This window comes from Chiloscyllium punctatum, chromosome 8 (assembly GCF_047496795.1).
Source record: "Chiloscyllium punctatum isolate Juve2018m chromosome 8, sChiPun1.3, whole genome shotgun sequence".
Lineage (NCBI taxonomy): Eukaryota > Metazoa > Chordata > Chondrichthyes > Orectolobiformes > Hemiscylliidae > Chiloscyllium > Chiloscyllium punctatum.
In genome coordinates this window covers 94,864,843-94,881,943 of record NC_092746.1, presented here as the reverse complement: position 1 = coordinate 94,881,943, position 17,101 = coordinate 94,864,843, and the positions used below count along the sequence as shown (strand labels likewise).

General features: G+C 43.2%; 1 protein-coding gene across 6 annotated transcripts in view; it reads left to right on the top strand.

Moving 5' to 3' along the window:
* Positions 1-2,241, top strand: part of pard3aa (par-3 family cell polarity regulator alpha, a) — an 871,753-nt gene extending 869,512 nt beyond the window's left edge. For all 6 annotated transcript variants that reach the window (XM_072576113.1, XM_072576118.1, XM_072576117.1 and 3 more), the window contains one exon: positions 209-2,241. In XM_072576113.1, coding sequence (XP_072432214.1) covers positions 209-581 — 373 coding nt within the window. In that variant the 3' untranslated portion in view covers positions 582-2,241. The remainder of the gene's footprint in view (positions 1-208) is intronic.
* The last annotated feature ends 14,860 nt before the right edge of the window (positions 2,242-17,101 follow it).

Genomic DNA, 17,101 nt, shown 5'->3' with positions numbered 1-17,101 from the left:
TATGTGATATCATGCAGATACACTATAATTGCATTTATCAATAACATATGCATAATTTATGAACAAGATAATTATGAATAATTAATATTGTCTTGGCTGTTGTTTAGTATGTTCCCACTTGGCATTTAATGTCTTGCGTACTTCCATTAAGAGGCAAAGTAAAAGCCAAATTTCTGTCTATGGCTTTTCTAATTTTTGCTCCCTGCAGGCAAAGCAAAAAGAATTCCAGTTCCATGACTCAGGAAGCATGGGATAAAGGCTATGTCCCTGGTGATGGTTTCCAGAGTGCTAAGGACAATCCCAGATACTCAAGCTATCAGGGCTCTCGAAATGGCTACCTAGGGCATGGCGTCAATGCACGGGTTTTAATGGAAACACAAGAACTGCTTCGTCAAGAAGAACAACGACAAAAAGATCATCAGCCTACAGAAGGGCGGAACAACTATGACTCGTACAAAACTGATCCCAGCTACAGCCTTCCGAAAGGTCCTTACAGGCAAGATGTCCCTCCATCCCCTTCTCAGGTTGCCAGGCTGTCCAGATTACAAATGCAGGACAAGGCACGGCCATTCTACCCCTGACATGCAGTTAGAACGTAAACATGCAAGGCAATAAGTCACTTTTTTAAAAAAAGTTAAGAGTATGTTCCTCTGAATATCAAGGGAGAAGGCCTTCAAACATGTAGCAGGTTTTTTGTGATGATGTTTATTCCAGTGCCTTTAGTAATTTGAGAAAAGACTCACTGGCCTTAATCTGCCTCCTTCTGTCTGTCACATTCATCAGTCGATAACAGAAAGACTTTCTCACAGTTTGACAATCAGGTGGAAGCAGAAGAACAAGTGTGGTGTCATGAGGATCTAATCTTGTGATTCTTCTCCAGACAGTGTGACTGATTTTTAGCAATTTGTAGCTGGATTCATTTTACTACCTTCACAATGCTCTTCTGTTACTGTATTGTGAGATACATGGCCCCCATTTCCCCCCATATAGATACAGATGCTCAGCTTGGCATAAAATGATTCATACTGGAATTCTGCTACATTCGTCCCAAGGGGGCAATTTCACATGCGAAATTCACTTCAATATTGACGAGAAAATGTTCTGTGGTTCATTGTCTTCGATTTTAATATTCTTTTCTTGGAGAAATGTTGTCTGTCTTTGAATGGAATAGGTCACACTTCAAAAAAGAATTAATCTCAATGTACTTGTGGACCATGTAATATTTTAAATCTGATTGAGAAGGCCTTTGAAAACTGTGGAACATGATAAAATGTTCAGCATACCATACCACTGTACACTAATCCTTTAATTCATTGATTGAGAAGAGGAGTAACTGCCAATATTATGATTTCAGGAAAGAGAGAGCGGATTCACCGTTACTTATCATTTTTTTAATGCTAAATCTTCCATCTTTCAGTTCTGTTTACAGCCAATAACCTGCAGAAAGGAAGTGTTAGCCCAGATATCCTGGCTACTATAAGCCCTCATGGTGACAAGCAGCAAAGTGCTTCTCACATCAGGCCATTGAAAAATATGGGTAAAATAAGGAAGAGAAACACAATGGGTTTTTGGACAAGTCTGTAACATTGCAAACATTAGATAAAGCAGGAGACCACGTTTAAATGCTTCCGATGTCCATTATATCTTTGTATTGTACCTGATGTGAGTGGTTTTATAGTATACAATTACGTCTTTGCAAGTTCAAGATAAGAAAAGAAGAAAATACATTTTTATATATAAATATATAAAAAGACATACAAATAAGTGACTTACATTTTATTATTGCTTTTACAGTGAGAACCTAGTGTACATTTGGGAATTTGGAAATCTTTCCTTTACATATTTGTTGTAAAAGCTTGATGTTCCATGAATACTGTGGAATGCAGAGGTTGGAACAATTAAGTGCCTACAGTTCCAGATATGAGAGAGAATGAATTTTGGTCATTTCTCCCACACACTAAATATAGTGCGCACTGTGTGAATCTGGAAGACTATGCCTCTTTCTGTTTGGCACTTTTTTTTGTTGTCGAGCTGTTTTTTGGTGTAAGTGAAACCTCTGCACAACTATTGATGTCTTGTTTGCCTGTTTGTTGTTGCCTTTATTCCAGTTTTACTCTAATGTTTCAAATGAAATGTAAGCACAGTGCAATCAATTTTTAACGGCTCTTTTACACAGTGTATAAAACAACCTTCTTGTACATATCACTCAGAATAAAAAAGACTGTTTCATCCTGTTTGCAATACAGTCTGTAATTTTGCTAGTTTATTTGTCAAGACTTTTCTCCCCCCACAATTGGGAACTGAACATGAAAATAGCAATGCAAGTAGATAGGGTGATAAAAAGGCATATGGTATGCTTGCCTTTATTGGTCAGGGAATTGAATACAAGAGTCAAAATGTCATGTTGGAGTTTTATAAGACTTTGGTTAGGCCAAGTTTAGAATACTGCGTTCAGTTCTGGTAGCCACATTACAGGAAGGATGTGGAGCCTTTAGAGAGGCTTGTCATGATGCTGCCTGGATTAGAGGGTATGAGCTCTAAGGAGACATTAGAAAAACTCAAGCTGTTTTCTTTGAGTGGCAGAGGCTAGGGGGAGACTTGATAGATGTTTATACAATTATGAGATGCGTAGACAGGGTTGACAGTCAGAATCCTTTTCCCAGAGTTGAAATGCCTAAAAATAGGGGGCATGCATTTAAAGTGAGAGGGTAATGTTCAAAGGAGATATGTGGGGCAAGTTTTTTTTACACAGAGTGTGCTAGGAGCGTGAAGTACACTGCTAGGGTAGTCGTGGAGGCAGATACGATAGGGGCATTTAAGGGACTTTTAGATAAGGCACATGAATATGCACAGATATGGACCAAGGGCAGGCAGAAGGGTTTAGTTTCATTTAGCAGCATGTTTAGCACAGCACTGTGGGCCAAAGGGACTGTTCCTGTGCTGTAGAGTTCTATTTCTAAGGAAGTGATTAACCATTGTAATAAATGGTTAAAATAAGCGCAGCAATGGATTACAATGTACTATTCTTAATCATTCTTTAACAAGTGGTTGATAAGCAGTTGCAATACTTTGAAACATTTTTGAATACTGATGTTTATCAGTGAGTTTTGCAGACCAGAAGGATGCCATGTCTGTCATGCAGAATCAGTTTTATTGCACTTAGTCTTTTGGGCAGAGAATAATACAAGCCTGATCCTTTACACAGAAAAGGCTGATTCTATATGTACGAAAAACTGCAAGGTGCGATCAACCATTCACAAAGACAGAACATTTTGCTACAATCTCTGGAGCTGTCACTCAAGTGTATAGCAAAGAATTACAAGAGTAAAATCATATTTTAATGTATGCACTTGCTGGTGAATTTTCTTATCCATTACATTCCTGTTATGATTATGCTGCTTACTGAGGGAGTGAGAAACAAAGCATTGTTTCCAAGTTAAGTCACTACATTTGCTACTGGACTTTGCTTTATTTTATACATCTTCCTACTCATTCCTTTAAGTGAGAAACGTCAAATAATCATCAGTGATTGATGAGGACACAGCTTTGTTCCAGCAAAACAACATATATCCAAGTAAAAGCAAAATACCATGGATGTTGGAAATCTGGAAATAAAAACAGAAGATGCTGGAGAAACTCAGCAGGTCTGGCAACATCAGTGGGGAGAGAAACAGAGTTAATGTTTCGAGTCCAATATGAGTGAGTTTTCAGAAGATTTGAGGCTCAGGTTGAGGTTCTGGATTTGCTCGCTGAGCTGGAAGGTGCATTTTCAGATGTTTCATCTCCATACTATGTAACATCTTCAGTGAGCCTCAAGACGAAGAATTGCTGATGATTCCTGCTTTCTGTTTATATGTTTGGGTTTCTTTGGGTTGATGATGTCATTTCCTATGGTGATGCAATTTCCTGTTCATTTTCCCAGGGAGTGGTAAATTGGGTCCAAGTCAATGTGTTTGTTGATAGAGGTCCGGTTGGAATGCCATGCTTCTAGAAATTCTCGTGCGTGTCTCTGTTTGGCTTATCCTAGGATGGATGTGTTGTCCCAGTTGAGGTGGTGTCCTTCCTCATCTGTATGTAAGGATATTAGTGAGAGAGGGTCATGTCGTTTTGTGGCTAATTGGTGTTCATGTATCCTGGTGGCTAGTTGTCTGCCTGTTTATCCAAGGTAGTATTTGTTACAGTCCTTGCATGATTTCTCAGCAACAAACCCAAACAAGCAGACAAAACACTTCCAGAAACCCTAGCCACTCTCCCCTACATCAAAGACATCTCAGAAATAACTGCCAAACTACTCAGACCCCTTGGCATCATGGTAGCCCACAAACTGACCAACGCACTAAAACAGCACCTAATGAACTTGAAAGACCCTATACAGAAGCAAAACTAATGTCATTTACAAAATAACGTGCAAGGACTGTAACAAACATTACATTGGGGTCTCTAAAGTAAAGGAGACTGCACAGTGAGCAGTGAATATGGTAGGCTAGATGATTGAAGTACGAATAAACTACTGCTTCTCGTGGAGTGTGTGTTCGGGGTTTTGGACAGTGGGGATGGAAGAGAAGAAAGGAGTAGTGTAGGAGTGTACCAGGGTAGAAATAAAATGAGTTTGGTGAAGGTGGTGGAAATGATTGCAGAGACTAGTGGGATGGAAAGTGAGGACAAAGCTTGAGGCCAGAGCCAGAGGCTCTGCATTCAGCATTAGGGAAGACAGAATTCCATACTGGATTACTAGCAATTCTGTGTAGCTCATGATTTGAAAACAAACCCGAGAGGTCACATTTAATTTTGAGATGGTTAAAAAAAAGTTGAAGTTCATAGCGAGTATACAGCTTGTACAAAATGAAATAAGTCATTTTTTGGTAAATTATTTCCCATTTTCTGATGCTTTGAATTTAAATTATTGAAATATTGCAATTTTGAGGGCCTGGTGGTGGTGGGATGGGCTGTTCTCTGATTAATGCAGTTTTGGTTCAAATACCTCACACCACTTAATTAAATTTCTGTCTGTTTTAATGTCAGTCTGGAGTAACCGGTGTAAACTTAACTCAAAACTGTTAAAATCTTAAGTGAGCACCAACAATGGTTAATTAGAAAGCCAGCATTGTTTCTTCATGTTACTATTTATCTTTTTAAAATGTACTAGCTCTATGTAAAAGGCCTACTATTGACAATTGTGTAATTAAATAGCATATGATTGTTTTAAACTAGGCTCAGTGATCCTCAGCCAACACTTTGCTAATGAATAAGCCAGTTAAAGCAATTGCTTTAATAGATTATACTGAAATGGCAGTTGGGGTTTGTTTATTTGGACTGTTCAGAAGTGTATTCTAATATCAGCTGCCTCATAATGTTTTCAATCTCCAGAAGACGTGGAGCTGAAAGGGAAGGAGGAGTAAGTGACAGAGAAAAAGCATTGAGTTAATGGAATCATAGGATAACACAGCACTTGGCTGTCTGGATGTAGTGGTTACAGAACTGGGCCCATTTATCATCTGCTGTGCTGGTGATACCTCAGCCACAGCCACAGCCATCCCTGAGTGCCCTGAAGTGATTAAAAGCTAACCCTAGTTAGGATCGGGGTTTCCCAGGTGTTGCAGGACAGATATCCCACCAACTTCATTTGGTGAAACCCAGAAGCATGCATCTCTGAAATAAATTGAAACAAAGAGTAATTAAAAATAAATTAACAAACCCTTGAAAATGAAGAAAGAAGTTTAGAATTTTAAAATTGTTCTAAAAATCGTCTTTAATCAGATGTGAGCATTCACAGTTAGAATTGGTGAAGACCATGATGCAAGAACAGAAGTAGGCCATTCAGCCCTTTGACTATGCTCCACCATTCAATGAGATCATATCTGATCTCGGTCCAGAGAGCCAAGTGCTGGGTTATCCTATGATTTTTCTCTACCACTTGTCCTCCCTCCCCCTGTCAAGTCTCCCTTTAGCTTACTCTGCTTTCAGGAGAACAGCCCCAGCTTCTTCTGCCTCTATGCATAATTGTTATCTTTCATCCCTGGAATCATTCTGATAGGATACACAGATCACAGAAAGTAACAGGGAACAATTAGCACTGAATTGTAACAGATGGAAGTGGGTGACATTGAAGGAGTCATCATCTTGCTGTATTCTGGTTGGGTGTGTGCAGATAAGTTGGACTATTGATACAATATGGGGCAGAGGGTTTTACTCCGGGGACAAACTAATCACTTTGGTAAGAAGGTTTTGACAAACAGATTGACCAGGTAATCCAGGGGGAATCACTAAAAAGCTAAACAGATGACCAAGCGAGGATTGACTAGGACAGAGCAACTGACCTGCATCCAGAGGCTGGAATGAGGAATGATGTTTCAGATAGGAAGAGAGTCTGTCTGGGAGTGGAATGTTTCTGCTTGATGTAGTAAATTCTATATCATGTTTGGAAAGATGGGTAAAACAGGATGTGTGCAGAGACATTAAATTACATTAGTGGCACAATGTTAAGTTAATGTTTAGATAGCAAGAATTAATGTACCGTTAGTTTGTAAAATCTTATAAAAAACCAACACATAGAACAAAGAACTGTCCAGCACAGGAACAGTCCCTTCAGCTCACCATGTTGTGCTGAACATGATGTCAAATTAAACTAATCCCTTCTGCCTGCCCTTAGTCAATATCCCTCCATTCCTTGCATATTCTTCTGCTTATACAAATATCTCTCAAATATCCTTGTCGTTTATTCCTCCTCCACCACCCTTGAGTGCGTTCCACACTCCTATCACTCTATGCAAAAAAAAACTTGCCCCTCACATCTCCTTTGAACTTTTTCCCCTCTCACCTTAAATGCACGCCCCCTAGTTTCAGACATTTCATCTCTGGGAAAAGGATTCTGACTATGCATCTCATAATTTTACAGACCTTTATCAAGTCTCCCATCAGCCTCTGCCGCTCCATAGAAAACAAACAAAGTTTTTCTCGCTTCTCCTCCTATTTCATACCCTCTAATCCAGGCAGTATCCTGGTAAACCTCTTCAGCCTCTCCAAAGGCTCCACATCCTTCCTGTAACGTGATGACCAGAACTGAACGCAATGGTTTAAGTGTTCCCTATCCAAAGTCCTGTAAAGCTGCAACATGACATCCTGACTCTTGTAGTTGAAAAATGTGATGCTGGAAAAACACAGCAGGCCAGGCAGCATCTGAGGAGCAGAAGAATTGATGTTTCGGGCATAAGCCCTTCTCCTGCTCCTCAGATGCTGCCTGGCCTACTGTGTTTTTCCAGCATCACATTTTTCAATTCTGGTCTCCAGCAGTCCTCACTATCTCCTAGTCCATCCTGACTCTTGTATTCAATTCCCCAATGAATAAAGGCAAACATGCCATATGACATCTTTACCTCCCTATTTACTTGTGTGGCCATTTTCAGGGAGCTATAGATTTGAACCCCAAGATTCCTCTGTACATCAATGCTGTTCAGGATCCTGCCATTAACTGTATATTTTTTCTTAACATTTGATTTCCCAAATTGCAGCACCTCACACTTAAACGGATTAAACTCCATCTGCCATTTCTCCATCCATATCTGCAACTGGTCTACATCCTGCTGTATCCTTTAACAACCTTCCACAACACTATCCACAACTCCACCAGTCTTTGTATGGTCTGCAAACGTACTAACCCACACATCTAAATCTTCATCCACGTCATTAATATATATATCACAAACAGCAGAAGTCCCAGTATAAATCCCTGCAGAACAACACTAGTCATGGACTTCCAGCCTGAAAAACAATCTTCCACCACTACCCTTGTCAATTTTTTTTCAACTTGTCATTGAGTTTGCATGAATATGTAATGCAATTTAAGCTTCCCATTTGATAAAAGTTATGATATGAGAACATTCACAGTCAATCAGTATTATTGATAATTGGGATAAGCTAGGGTCTCCAAGTAATTTGCCATGCAGAAGGTGACCATTTGACCCATTGTGTCTATGCCTGCAGTCCCTTTTTCTCAATGATATGTTCGCTGATGACAGTCCTATGAGGAATGCTGACTGTGTACACTCACCCCCGATTTTTCAACCTGTACGTGCACAAATGCAATATAAAGCCAATTTATATAAATGTTTAAAAATCATCTTTTGTATAACCCTATTTTTCTGATCATCATTACACTCTTCCATTAATTTTCTTTCATTTTTGTTTGGTACTTACCACACTTCTGTTTGAGGTTTAGTAGCTCCTGGCTGTCGAGAAGCAAAACCTTTTTCCTTTGTTGGTGGGATGTGGACATCATTGTCCAGGCCAGCTTGGATTGCCCCCTCCATTCAATAATTGTCCTGGAAAAGTTGGTGATCATCTTGAATTGCTGTAATTCTAAGGGTGCAGAGACACCCACAGTGCAGTTAGGTACAGAGTTCCAGGATCTTGACTCAATGGCAATGAAGGAACAGCAATATAGTTCTAAGTCAGCATGGTATGCAACATGGAGGGAATCCTGCAGGTGTGGGTGTTCCCATGCATCTGCAACCCTTGGCCTTTAGGATGGCAGAATGTATGGTTTTAGTAAGTTCCACTGAAAGAACTTTGGTGAGTTACTGCGTTGCATCCTGAAGATGGTACACTCTGCAGCCACCGCCAGTCAGTGGTAAAGGAGTGAATGTTCAAGGTGCTGGAATGGATGCCCATCAAGGAAGCTATTTTGTCCTGATGGTATCTCTTGAGTGTTGTTGTAACAACACCCATCCAGGAAAATTGAAAGTATTCCAGAACACTCTGAATTTGTGCCTTTTAGATGTTGGTCAAGCACTGGGAAAACAGGAGGTAAGTCAGGTGCTGCAGAATTCCTAGCCTTTGAACTGCTCCTACAGTATTGATATGGCTGGTCAAGTTTAGTTTCTGGTCAATGGTAATGCCCAGTATGTTGATAGCACCAGACTCAACAATGTAATGCCATTGAGCTCAAATGTTAGTCGCCATTTAGCTGCCAAACCCTGGATGTTTTCCAAGTATAAATTGACATAGATTGCTTCAGTGTCTGAAGAGTCACAAATGCTGCTGACTATTGTGCAATTATTCTGTTGGCACAATAGAGTCGGATGATCTAAGTTCAGGAAACCAGGATGAGGAAACAGTTTGGGTAGAGATGACAAGAAGTCACTTGTGAGAATGATCTCCAGGCTCCCGAAGACAAACCACATGGTGGCATGGAGCAGGAAGGAAGAAATAACAAGAATTTGTCAGAAAGGCGCAGCAATCATCATGAGATTATTACATTTGGTTGCAAAAGTCAGATTGGCAGAATGAGGCGAGTGAATGAGTTCACAAAGTTTTTTTGGTCATCTTGGAATTGCACACTATCGTGCCAACACCACAGCAGGCTATTCTAGATTTCATACTGTGCACAAAGGTAGGCTTTCTCACCACTCCTTTGAACCTTTGTTATTCCTCTTAGTTCTTGTTTGTATTTCCTTCCTGACACCTATCAGAAGCACACATTTTCTTCTTTATCTTAATTTCTATCTCCTTTGTCATCATTAAGGTGCCCTTAGGTAGCGATGACCACGGTATAATTGGCTTTTATATTCAGTTTGAAGGAGAGAGATGTCGGTCTGAGAATTCGTTTTAATTCAAGTAAGGACAATTGTGAGGGCATAAAAGTAGAGCTGGCTATGGTGAATTCGTAAATTAGGGTTGAAAGATAGATCCTTACAGATGCAGGAGCATACAGAGAACAGATCCATTCCAATAAGTAAGTCAAAAGGAATGGACCAACCATACATGGTGAACAAGAAAAATTAAAAATAATATTAAATTTAAAGAAAAAAAACATATAATTATGCAAAGACAGGTGGCAAGTCAGAAGAATGGAGTGAATATATTTTGACTTGCTAATAGAAAACCTTGGAATTCTCCTTATTTTTGCTGCCAGTCTTTATTCATAACTCCTTTTTTCTTCTCTAATAGGCTTTCTCACCACTCCTTTGAACCTTTGTTATTCCTCTTAGTTCTTGTTTGTATTTCCTTCCTGACACCTATCAGAAGCGCACATTTTCTTCTTTATCTTAATTTCTATCTCCTTTGTCATCGAGGGAGCTCTGGATTCATTTGTCCTGCCTTTCCTTTTTCCGCAATATTCCTTGACTGTGCCTGAACCACCTCTCCTTCGAAAGAAGGAGAAAGTGAGGTCTGCAGATGCTGGAGATCGGAGTCGAGGGTATTGTGCTGGAAAAGCACAGCGGGTCAGGCAGCATCCAAGGAGCAGGAGAATCAACATTTCGGTCATAAGCCCTTCATCAGGAATGAGGCTTCTGGGCCAAAGGGGCTGAGAGATAATTGGGAGGGGGGTTGGGTTGAGTTGAGTTGAGTTGAGGGAAGGTAGCTGAGAATGCGATAGGGAGATGAAGGTCAGGGAGAAAGTGATAGATCAGAGAGGAGGGTGGAGTGGATAGGTGGAAAGGAAGATGGACAGGTGGGACAGGTCAAGAGGGTGGTGTTGAATTGGCTGGTTGGATCTAGGATAAGGTGAGGGAGGGAAAATGAGGAAACTACTGAAGTCCACATTGATCCCGTGTGGTTGGAGAGTCCCAAGGCAGAAGATGAGGTGTTCTTCCTCCAGACAGCGGGTGATGAGGGAGTGGTGATGGAGGAGGCCTATGGCCTGCATGTCCTTGGGGCAGTGGGAGGGGGAGTTGAAGTGTTCGGCCATGGGGCAGTGATGTTGTTTAGTGCATGTGTCCTGGAGGTGTTCTCTAAAGTGTTCCTCAAGTAGGCATCTCCCCAATGTAGAGGAGAGCAATGGATATGGTACATGATTTGTGTGGAAGTGCTGGTAAATCTCAAACAGATATGGAATGATCCTTTGGGGCCTTGGATGAAGGTGAGGGGGGAGGTGTGGGCACAGGTTTTGCATTTCCTGCAGTGGGAGGGGAGGGTGGACCTGACAAAAGTCATGGAGGGAATTATCTTTACGGAACACAGATAGGGTTGGGGAGGGAAAGATATCACTAGTAACCCCATGGTAGGCTACTGCAAAAATTACGGAGGTATGGCATTGAGGGTGCATTAGAGGTTTGGATTAGGAATTGGCTGGCAGGAAGGAGACAGAGGGTAGTAGTTGATGGTAAAGGTTCATCTTGGAGTGCAGTTACTAGCGGTGTTCCACAAGGATCTGTTTTGGGACCATTGCTGTTTGTTATTTTTATAAATGACCTGGAGGAGGGGCTTGACAGCTGGGTGAGCAAGTTTGCGGATGATACGAAAGTCGATGGAGTTGTGGACAGCGAAGAAGGATGTGGCAGGTTACAGCGGGATATAGATAAGTTGCAGAGCTGGGCAGTAAGGTGGCAAATGGAGTTCAATGTAGCTAAGTGTGAAGTAATTCACTTTGGTAGGAGTAATAAGAAGATGGATTACTGGGCTAATGGTAGACTACTTGGTAGTGTGGATGAGCAGAGGGATCTTGGTGTCCATGTACACAGATCTCTGAAAGTTGCCACCCAGGTAAATAGTGCTGTGAAGAAGGCATATGGCGTACTGGGCTTTATTGGTAGAGGAATTGAGTTCCGGAGTCCTGAGGTCATGTTGCAGTTGTATAAGACTCTGGTGCGGCCTTATCTGGAGTATTGTATACAGTTCTGGTCGCCATACTATAGGAAGGATGTGGAGGCACTGGAACAGGTGCAGAGGAGGTTTACCAGGATGTTGCCTGGCATGGTAGGAAGATTGTATGAGGAAAGGCTGAGGCACTTGGGACTTTTCTCATTGGAGAAAAGAAGGTTTAGGGGAGATTTGATAGAGGTGTACAAGATGATTAGGGGTTTAGATAGGGTTGACAGTGAGAACCTTTTTCCGTGTATGGAGTCAGCTGTTACTAGGAGACACAGCTTTAAATTAAGGGGTGGTAGGTATAGGACAGATGTTAGGGGTAGATTCTTTACTCAGCGGGTTGTGAGTTCATGGAATGCCCTGCCAGTAGCAGTGGTGGACTCTCCCTCTTTATGGTCTTTCAAGCAGGTACTGGATAAGCATATGGAGGTTATTGGGCTAGTGTAGGTTAGGTAGGCTTCGGTCAGCGCAACATCGAGGGCCAAAGGGCCTGTACTGCGCTGTATTTTTCTATGTTCTATGTTCTAGTGGTGAGGTCTGTTTGTAGGTGGCGGAAATGGCTGAGGATGATGCGATGTATCCGGAGGCTGGTGGGATGGAAGGTAAGGACCAGGGGTGGTCTGTCCTTGTTGTGGTTGGAGGGGTGGTGTTCGAGAGCGGAGGTGTGGGAAGTGGATGACACATGCAGGAGGGCATCGTCGACCATGTGGGAGGGGAAATTACGGTCTTTGAAGAAGGAGGCTATATGGTGTATTCTGTGGTGGAATTGGTCCTCCTGGGAACAGATGCGGTGGTGGAGGAATTGGAATAAAAGATAGTGTTTCTTTTACAGTAAGCAGGGTGGTAGGAGGTGTAGTCCAGGTAGCTGTGGGAGTTGGTGGGTTTGTAGAAGATGTCCGTGTTGAGTTGGTCACTGTTGATGGCAACCATTCCCCATCTTTTCCTCGGCTACATTGATGACTGTATCAGTGCCACCTTGCGCTCCCACAAGGAGGTTGAACAGTTCATCACCCCAACCTTAAGTTCACCTGAACCATCGGACACTTCCCTCCCCTTCCTGGACTTCTCCATCTCTATAAACAGTGGCTGACTAACTACGGATATCTTCTACAAACCCCACCGACTCCCACAGCTACCTGGACTACAACTCCTCCCACCCTGCCTTCTGAGAAAATGCTATCCCTTATTCCCAATTCTTCTGCCTCCAACGCATCTGCTCTCAGGAGGACCAGTTCCACCACAGAACACACCAGATGGCCTCCTTCTTCAAAGACTGCAATTTCCCCTCCCACGTGGTAGATGATGCCCTCCAGCGCATCTCATCCACTTCCCGCACCTCTGTCCTTGAACACCACCCCTCCAACTGCAACAAGGACACAGAACCCCGCCACCCCACCCCCCCCCGCCCCGACCTCACCTTCAACCCAACCATCCTCCAGATACAATGCATCATCCCCTGCCATTTCTGCTACCTACTAACAGACCCCATCACCATTTCCCTCTCCACCTCTATCTGCATTCTATGAAGACCATTTCTTTTCCAACTCTCTTGTCAGGTCCAGGCTCCTCACCAACCCACCTTCCCCTCCCGGCAACTTCCTCTGCCACCGCAAGAATTGCAAAAACTGTGGCCACGCCTCCCTCCTCACCTCTGTCCAAGGCCCCAACGAGGCCTTCCACATCCATCGGAGTTTTACCTGCACTTCCACGTATGTCATTTACTGTATCCATTGCTCCCGATGCGCTCTCCTCTACGCTGGGGAGACTGGACGCCTACTTGAGGAACGCTTCAGAGAACATCTCCGGTTTGCATGAAGCAAACTCCACTGCCCCTTGGCCGGACGCTTTAACTTTAACTTTAATTCCCCCTCCCATCCCACAAAGGAAGTGCATGTCCTTGGCCTCCTCTATCACCAAACTTTACCACCCGCCACCTGGAGGAAGGATGCCTCATCTTCCATCTTGGGACCCTCCAACCACATGGGATCAATGTGATTTCACCAGCTTCCTCATCTCCCCTGTTCCCTGCCCCCCACCTTATCCCAGTTCCAACCATCCAACTCAGCACCGCCCTCTTGACCTGTCCTACCTGTCCATCTCCCTTCCCACCTATCCACTCCACCCTCCTCTCTGACCTATCACCTTCACCCTCACCTTTAGCTAGCTATTGCATTCTCAGTTACCTTTTCCCACAGCTCCACCCCTGTCCCATTTATCTCTCAGCTGCCCTGGCCCACAAGCCTCATTCCTTGAAGGGCTTATGCCTGAAACATTGACTCTCCTGCACCTCGGATGCTGCCTGACCTCCTGTGCTTTTCCAGCACCACACTCTTGACTCTTAGAGTCATAGAGATGTACAACATGGAAACCTGTCCATACCAACCAGATATCCCAACCCAATCTAGTCCCACCTGCCAGCACCCAGCCCATATCCCTCCAAACCCTTCCTATTCATATACTCATCCAAATGCCTCTTAAATTTTGCAATTGTACCAGCCTCCACCACTTCCTCTGGCAGCTCATTCCATACACGTACCACCCACTGTGTGAAAACGTTGCCCCTTGGGTCTCTCTTATATATTTCCCCTCTCACCCTAAGCCTATGCCCTCTAGTTCTGGACTCCCCCACTCCAGGGAAAAGACTTTGTCTATTTACCCTATCCATGCCCCTCATAAGTTTGTAAACCTCTATAAGGTCACCCCTCAGCCTCCGATGCTCCAGGGAAAAGAGCGCCAACCTGTTCAGCCCCTCGCTTAGGCGTGGCACGGTGGCACAGTGGTTAGCGCTGCTGCTTCACAGTGCCAGAGACCCAGGTTCAATTCCCACCTCAGACGACTCTCTGTGTGGAGTTTGCGCATTCTCCCCGTGTCTGCGTGGATTTCTTCCGGATGCTCTGGTTTTCTCCCACAATCCAAAAATGTGCAGGTTAGGTGAATTGGCCACGCTAAATTGCCCGTAGTGTTAGGTGAAGGGGTAAATGTAGGGGAATGGGTCTGGGTGGGTTGCGCTTCAGCGGGTCAGTATGGATTTGTTGGGCTGAAGGGCCTATTTCCATACTGTAAGCAATCTAATCTATAGCTCAAATCCTCCAACCTTGGCAACATCCTTGTAAACCTTTTCTGAACCCTTTCAAGTTCACAACATCTTTCCGATAGGAAGGAGACCAGAATTGCACACAATATTCCAACAGTGACCTGACCAATGTCCTTTACAGCCTCAACATGACCTCCCAACTCCTGTACTCAATACTCTGACCAATAAAGGAAAGCATACCAAACGCCTTCTTCACTATCCTATCTACCTGCGACTCCACTTTCAAGCAGCTATGAACCTGCACTCCAAGGTCTCTTTGTTCAGCAACACTCCCTAGGATCTTACCATTGTGTGTATAAGTCCTGGTCTGATTTGCTTTCCCAAAATGCAGCACCTCGCATTTATCTGACCCATTGTTCAGTTTCGGTCTATCCTGCCCAGCTCTGTTCTTGCCCCATTGATGTTGACTCCTCCAATTGATTTTTCTTTCTCTGGACTGACCGTTGTCATTTGGCACCACCACAGTCTTAAACCTTATGATACGAAGATTGCTGTCTACTAAATATGCTCCCCTGACACTTGATCCATTTGGCTCGCTTCATTTCCTAGAGCCAGGTGAAATGCATCCTTTTTGGAATAGACACATATTGCTGTTGGAATTTCGCCTGAATACAATCTTGCAAACTCACCCCACCCTACAGTGTTTGGGTAATTGGAAGTTTCCCGTTATAATTCTCTATAATGTTGACATCTCTCCAATTTTCCTGCAGGTTTGTTCATTCACCTCCAATTAATTTGTGGGACAAGATGTAAAAGAAATAAAAGCACCTCCACCCTGCCCTTCATCAGCTCTCCACTCAACTTACTTTGCTTCTTGCAGTAAGTCTTAAATAAAAGAACCTATTTTCATCTCTGCACCAAATTTCCAATTTAAACCAGGTTTCCAAATGTACTCACTAGCCTTCCATCTCTGTCTCATCATGGTAAAGTCTCCCTCACACCAACTGTGCACCCTTTCTGACTCGGTCAGGAACCTAATTGCTGGAACTCGAGCTCAGGATTTGTGAGCAGGTTGTTCCTTTGCAAGAGCCGCTGAATAGTTTCACTTAATAATCACTTTGCTGATGTTTGAGAGGGACTGATGGGGCAATAATTAGCCAAGTTGGATTTGTCCTGATTTTTATGGTCAATAGATGTTAGCGCCATAACTGTCTGTGTGGAGTTTGCAGATTCTCCCCATGTCTGCCTGTGTTTCCTCTGGGTGCTCAGCTTTCCTTCCATAATCCAGAGATATGCAGGTCAGGTGAATTGGCCAAAGCTAAATTGCCCGTAGTGTTCATGGATGTGTAAGGTTAGATGCATTAATCAGGGATTAGTGTAGAGAAATGGGGTAGGGGAATGGGTCTGGCTGGGTTGCTCTTCACAGGATCAGTGTGGACTTGTTGGGTCAAATTACCTGTTTCCACATTGTAGTGATTCTGAAAAAGAAACTGTACTGGATAGTTTGGTTAATGGTACAACTAGTTCTGAATCTCAACTCTTTAGTACTTTTGCCAGAATAACGTCAAGGCCTATTGTCTTTGAAGTATCCACTGCCTTCAACTGTTTCTAGATATCATGTGGACTGAATCAAATTGGATGACAATTGGATAAAAGCAAATTACTGCGGATGCTGGAATCTGAAACTAAAAGAGAAAATGCTGGAAAATTTCAGCATTCACAGCTCCTAATCTCCCTATAATCTCTCTATGCACTGTCATTATCACCTCTTTATTGCTACCTTTGCTTCTGAAACCAGACACGGTGGCACAGCAGTTAGCACTGCTGCCTCACAGTGCCAGAGACCCAGATTCAATTCCCGCCTCAGGCGACTGACTGTGTGGAGTTTGCACATTCTCCCCGTGTCTGCATGGGTTTCCTCCGGGTGCTCCGGTTTCCTCCCACAGTCCAAAAATGTGCAGGTTAGGTGAATTGGCCATGCTAAATTGCCCATAGTGTTAGGTGCAGGGGTAAATGTAGGGGAATGGGTCGTGGTGGGTGCGATCCAGTAGACTTGGGCTGAAGGGCCTGTTTCCACACTCTAAGTAATCTAAGTAAATCTAATCTAAGACTCACCTTCTCTCAGCCTAGTATAAATACCTCCCTATTTCTCCCTTTTTTTAAGCTTTGACAAAGGGTCACTTAGACTCCAAATGTCAGCTCTTTTCTCTCCTTACAGATGCTGCCAGACCTGCTGAGATTTTCCAGCATTTTCTCTTTTGGATGATGATTGGCATGTGTGACCTCAAGAAGATGCCAAGCTGGCTCATCCACTCAGCATTCGGGCTGAAGTTGGAAGTTTGCTTGTCCTCCCAACTGGATCTGGCAAGCTGACAGAGCTTAGGTCTGATTTATTGTTAGTTGCTTAGCCCTGCCAATTGCATGCTGTATCTGTTTAGCATCCTGTGTGGTAGCTTCACCAGATTGATGCCTCATTATTAT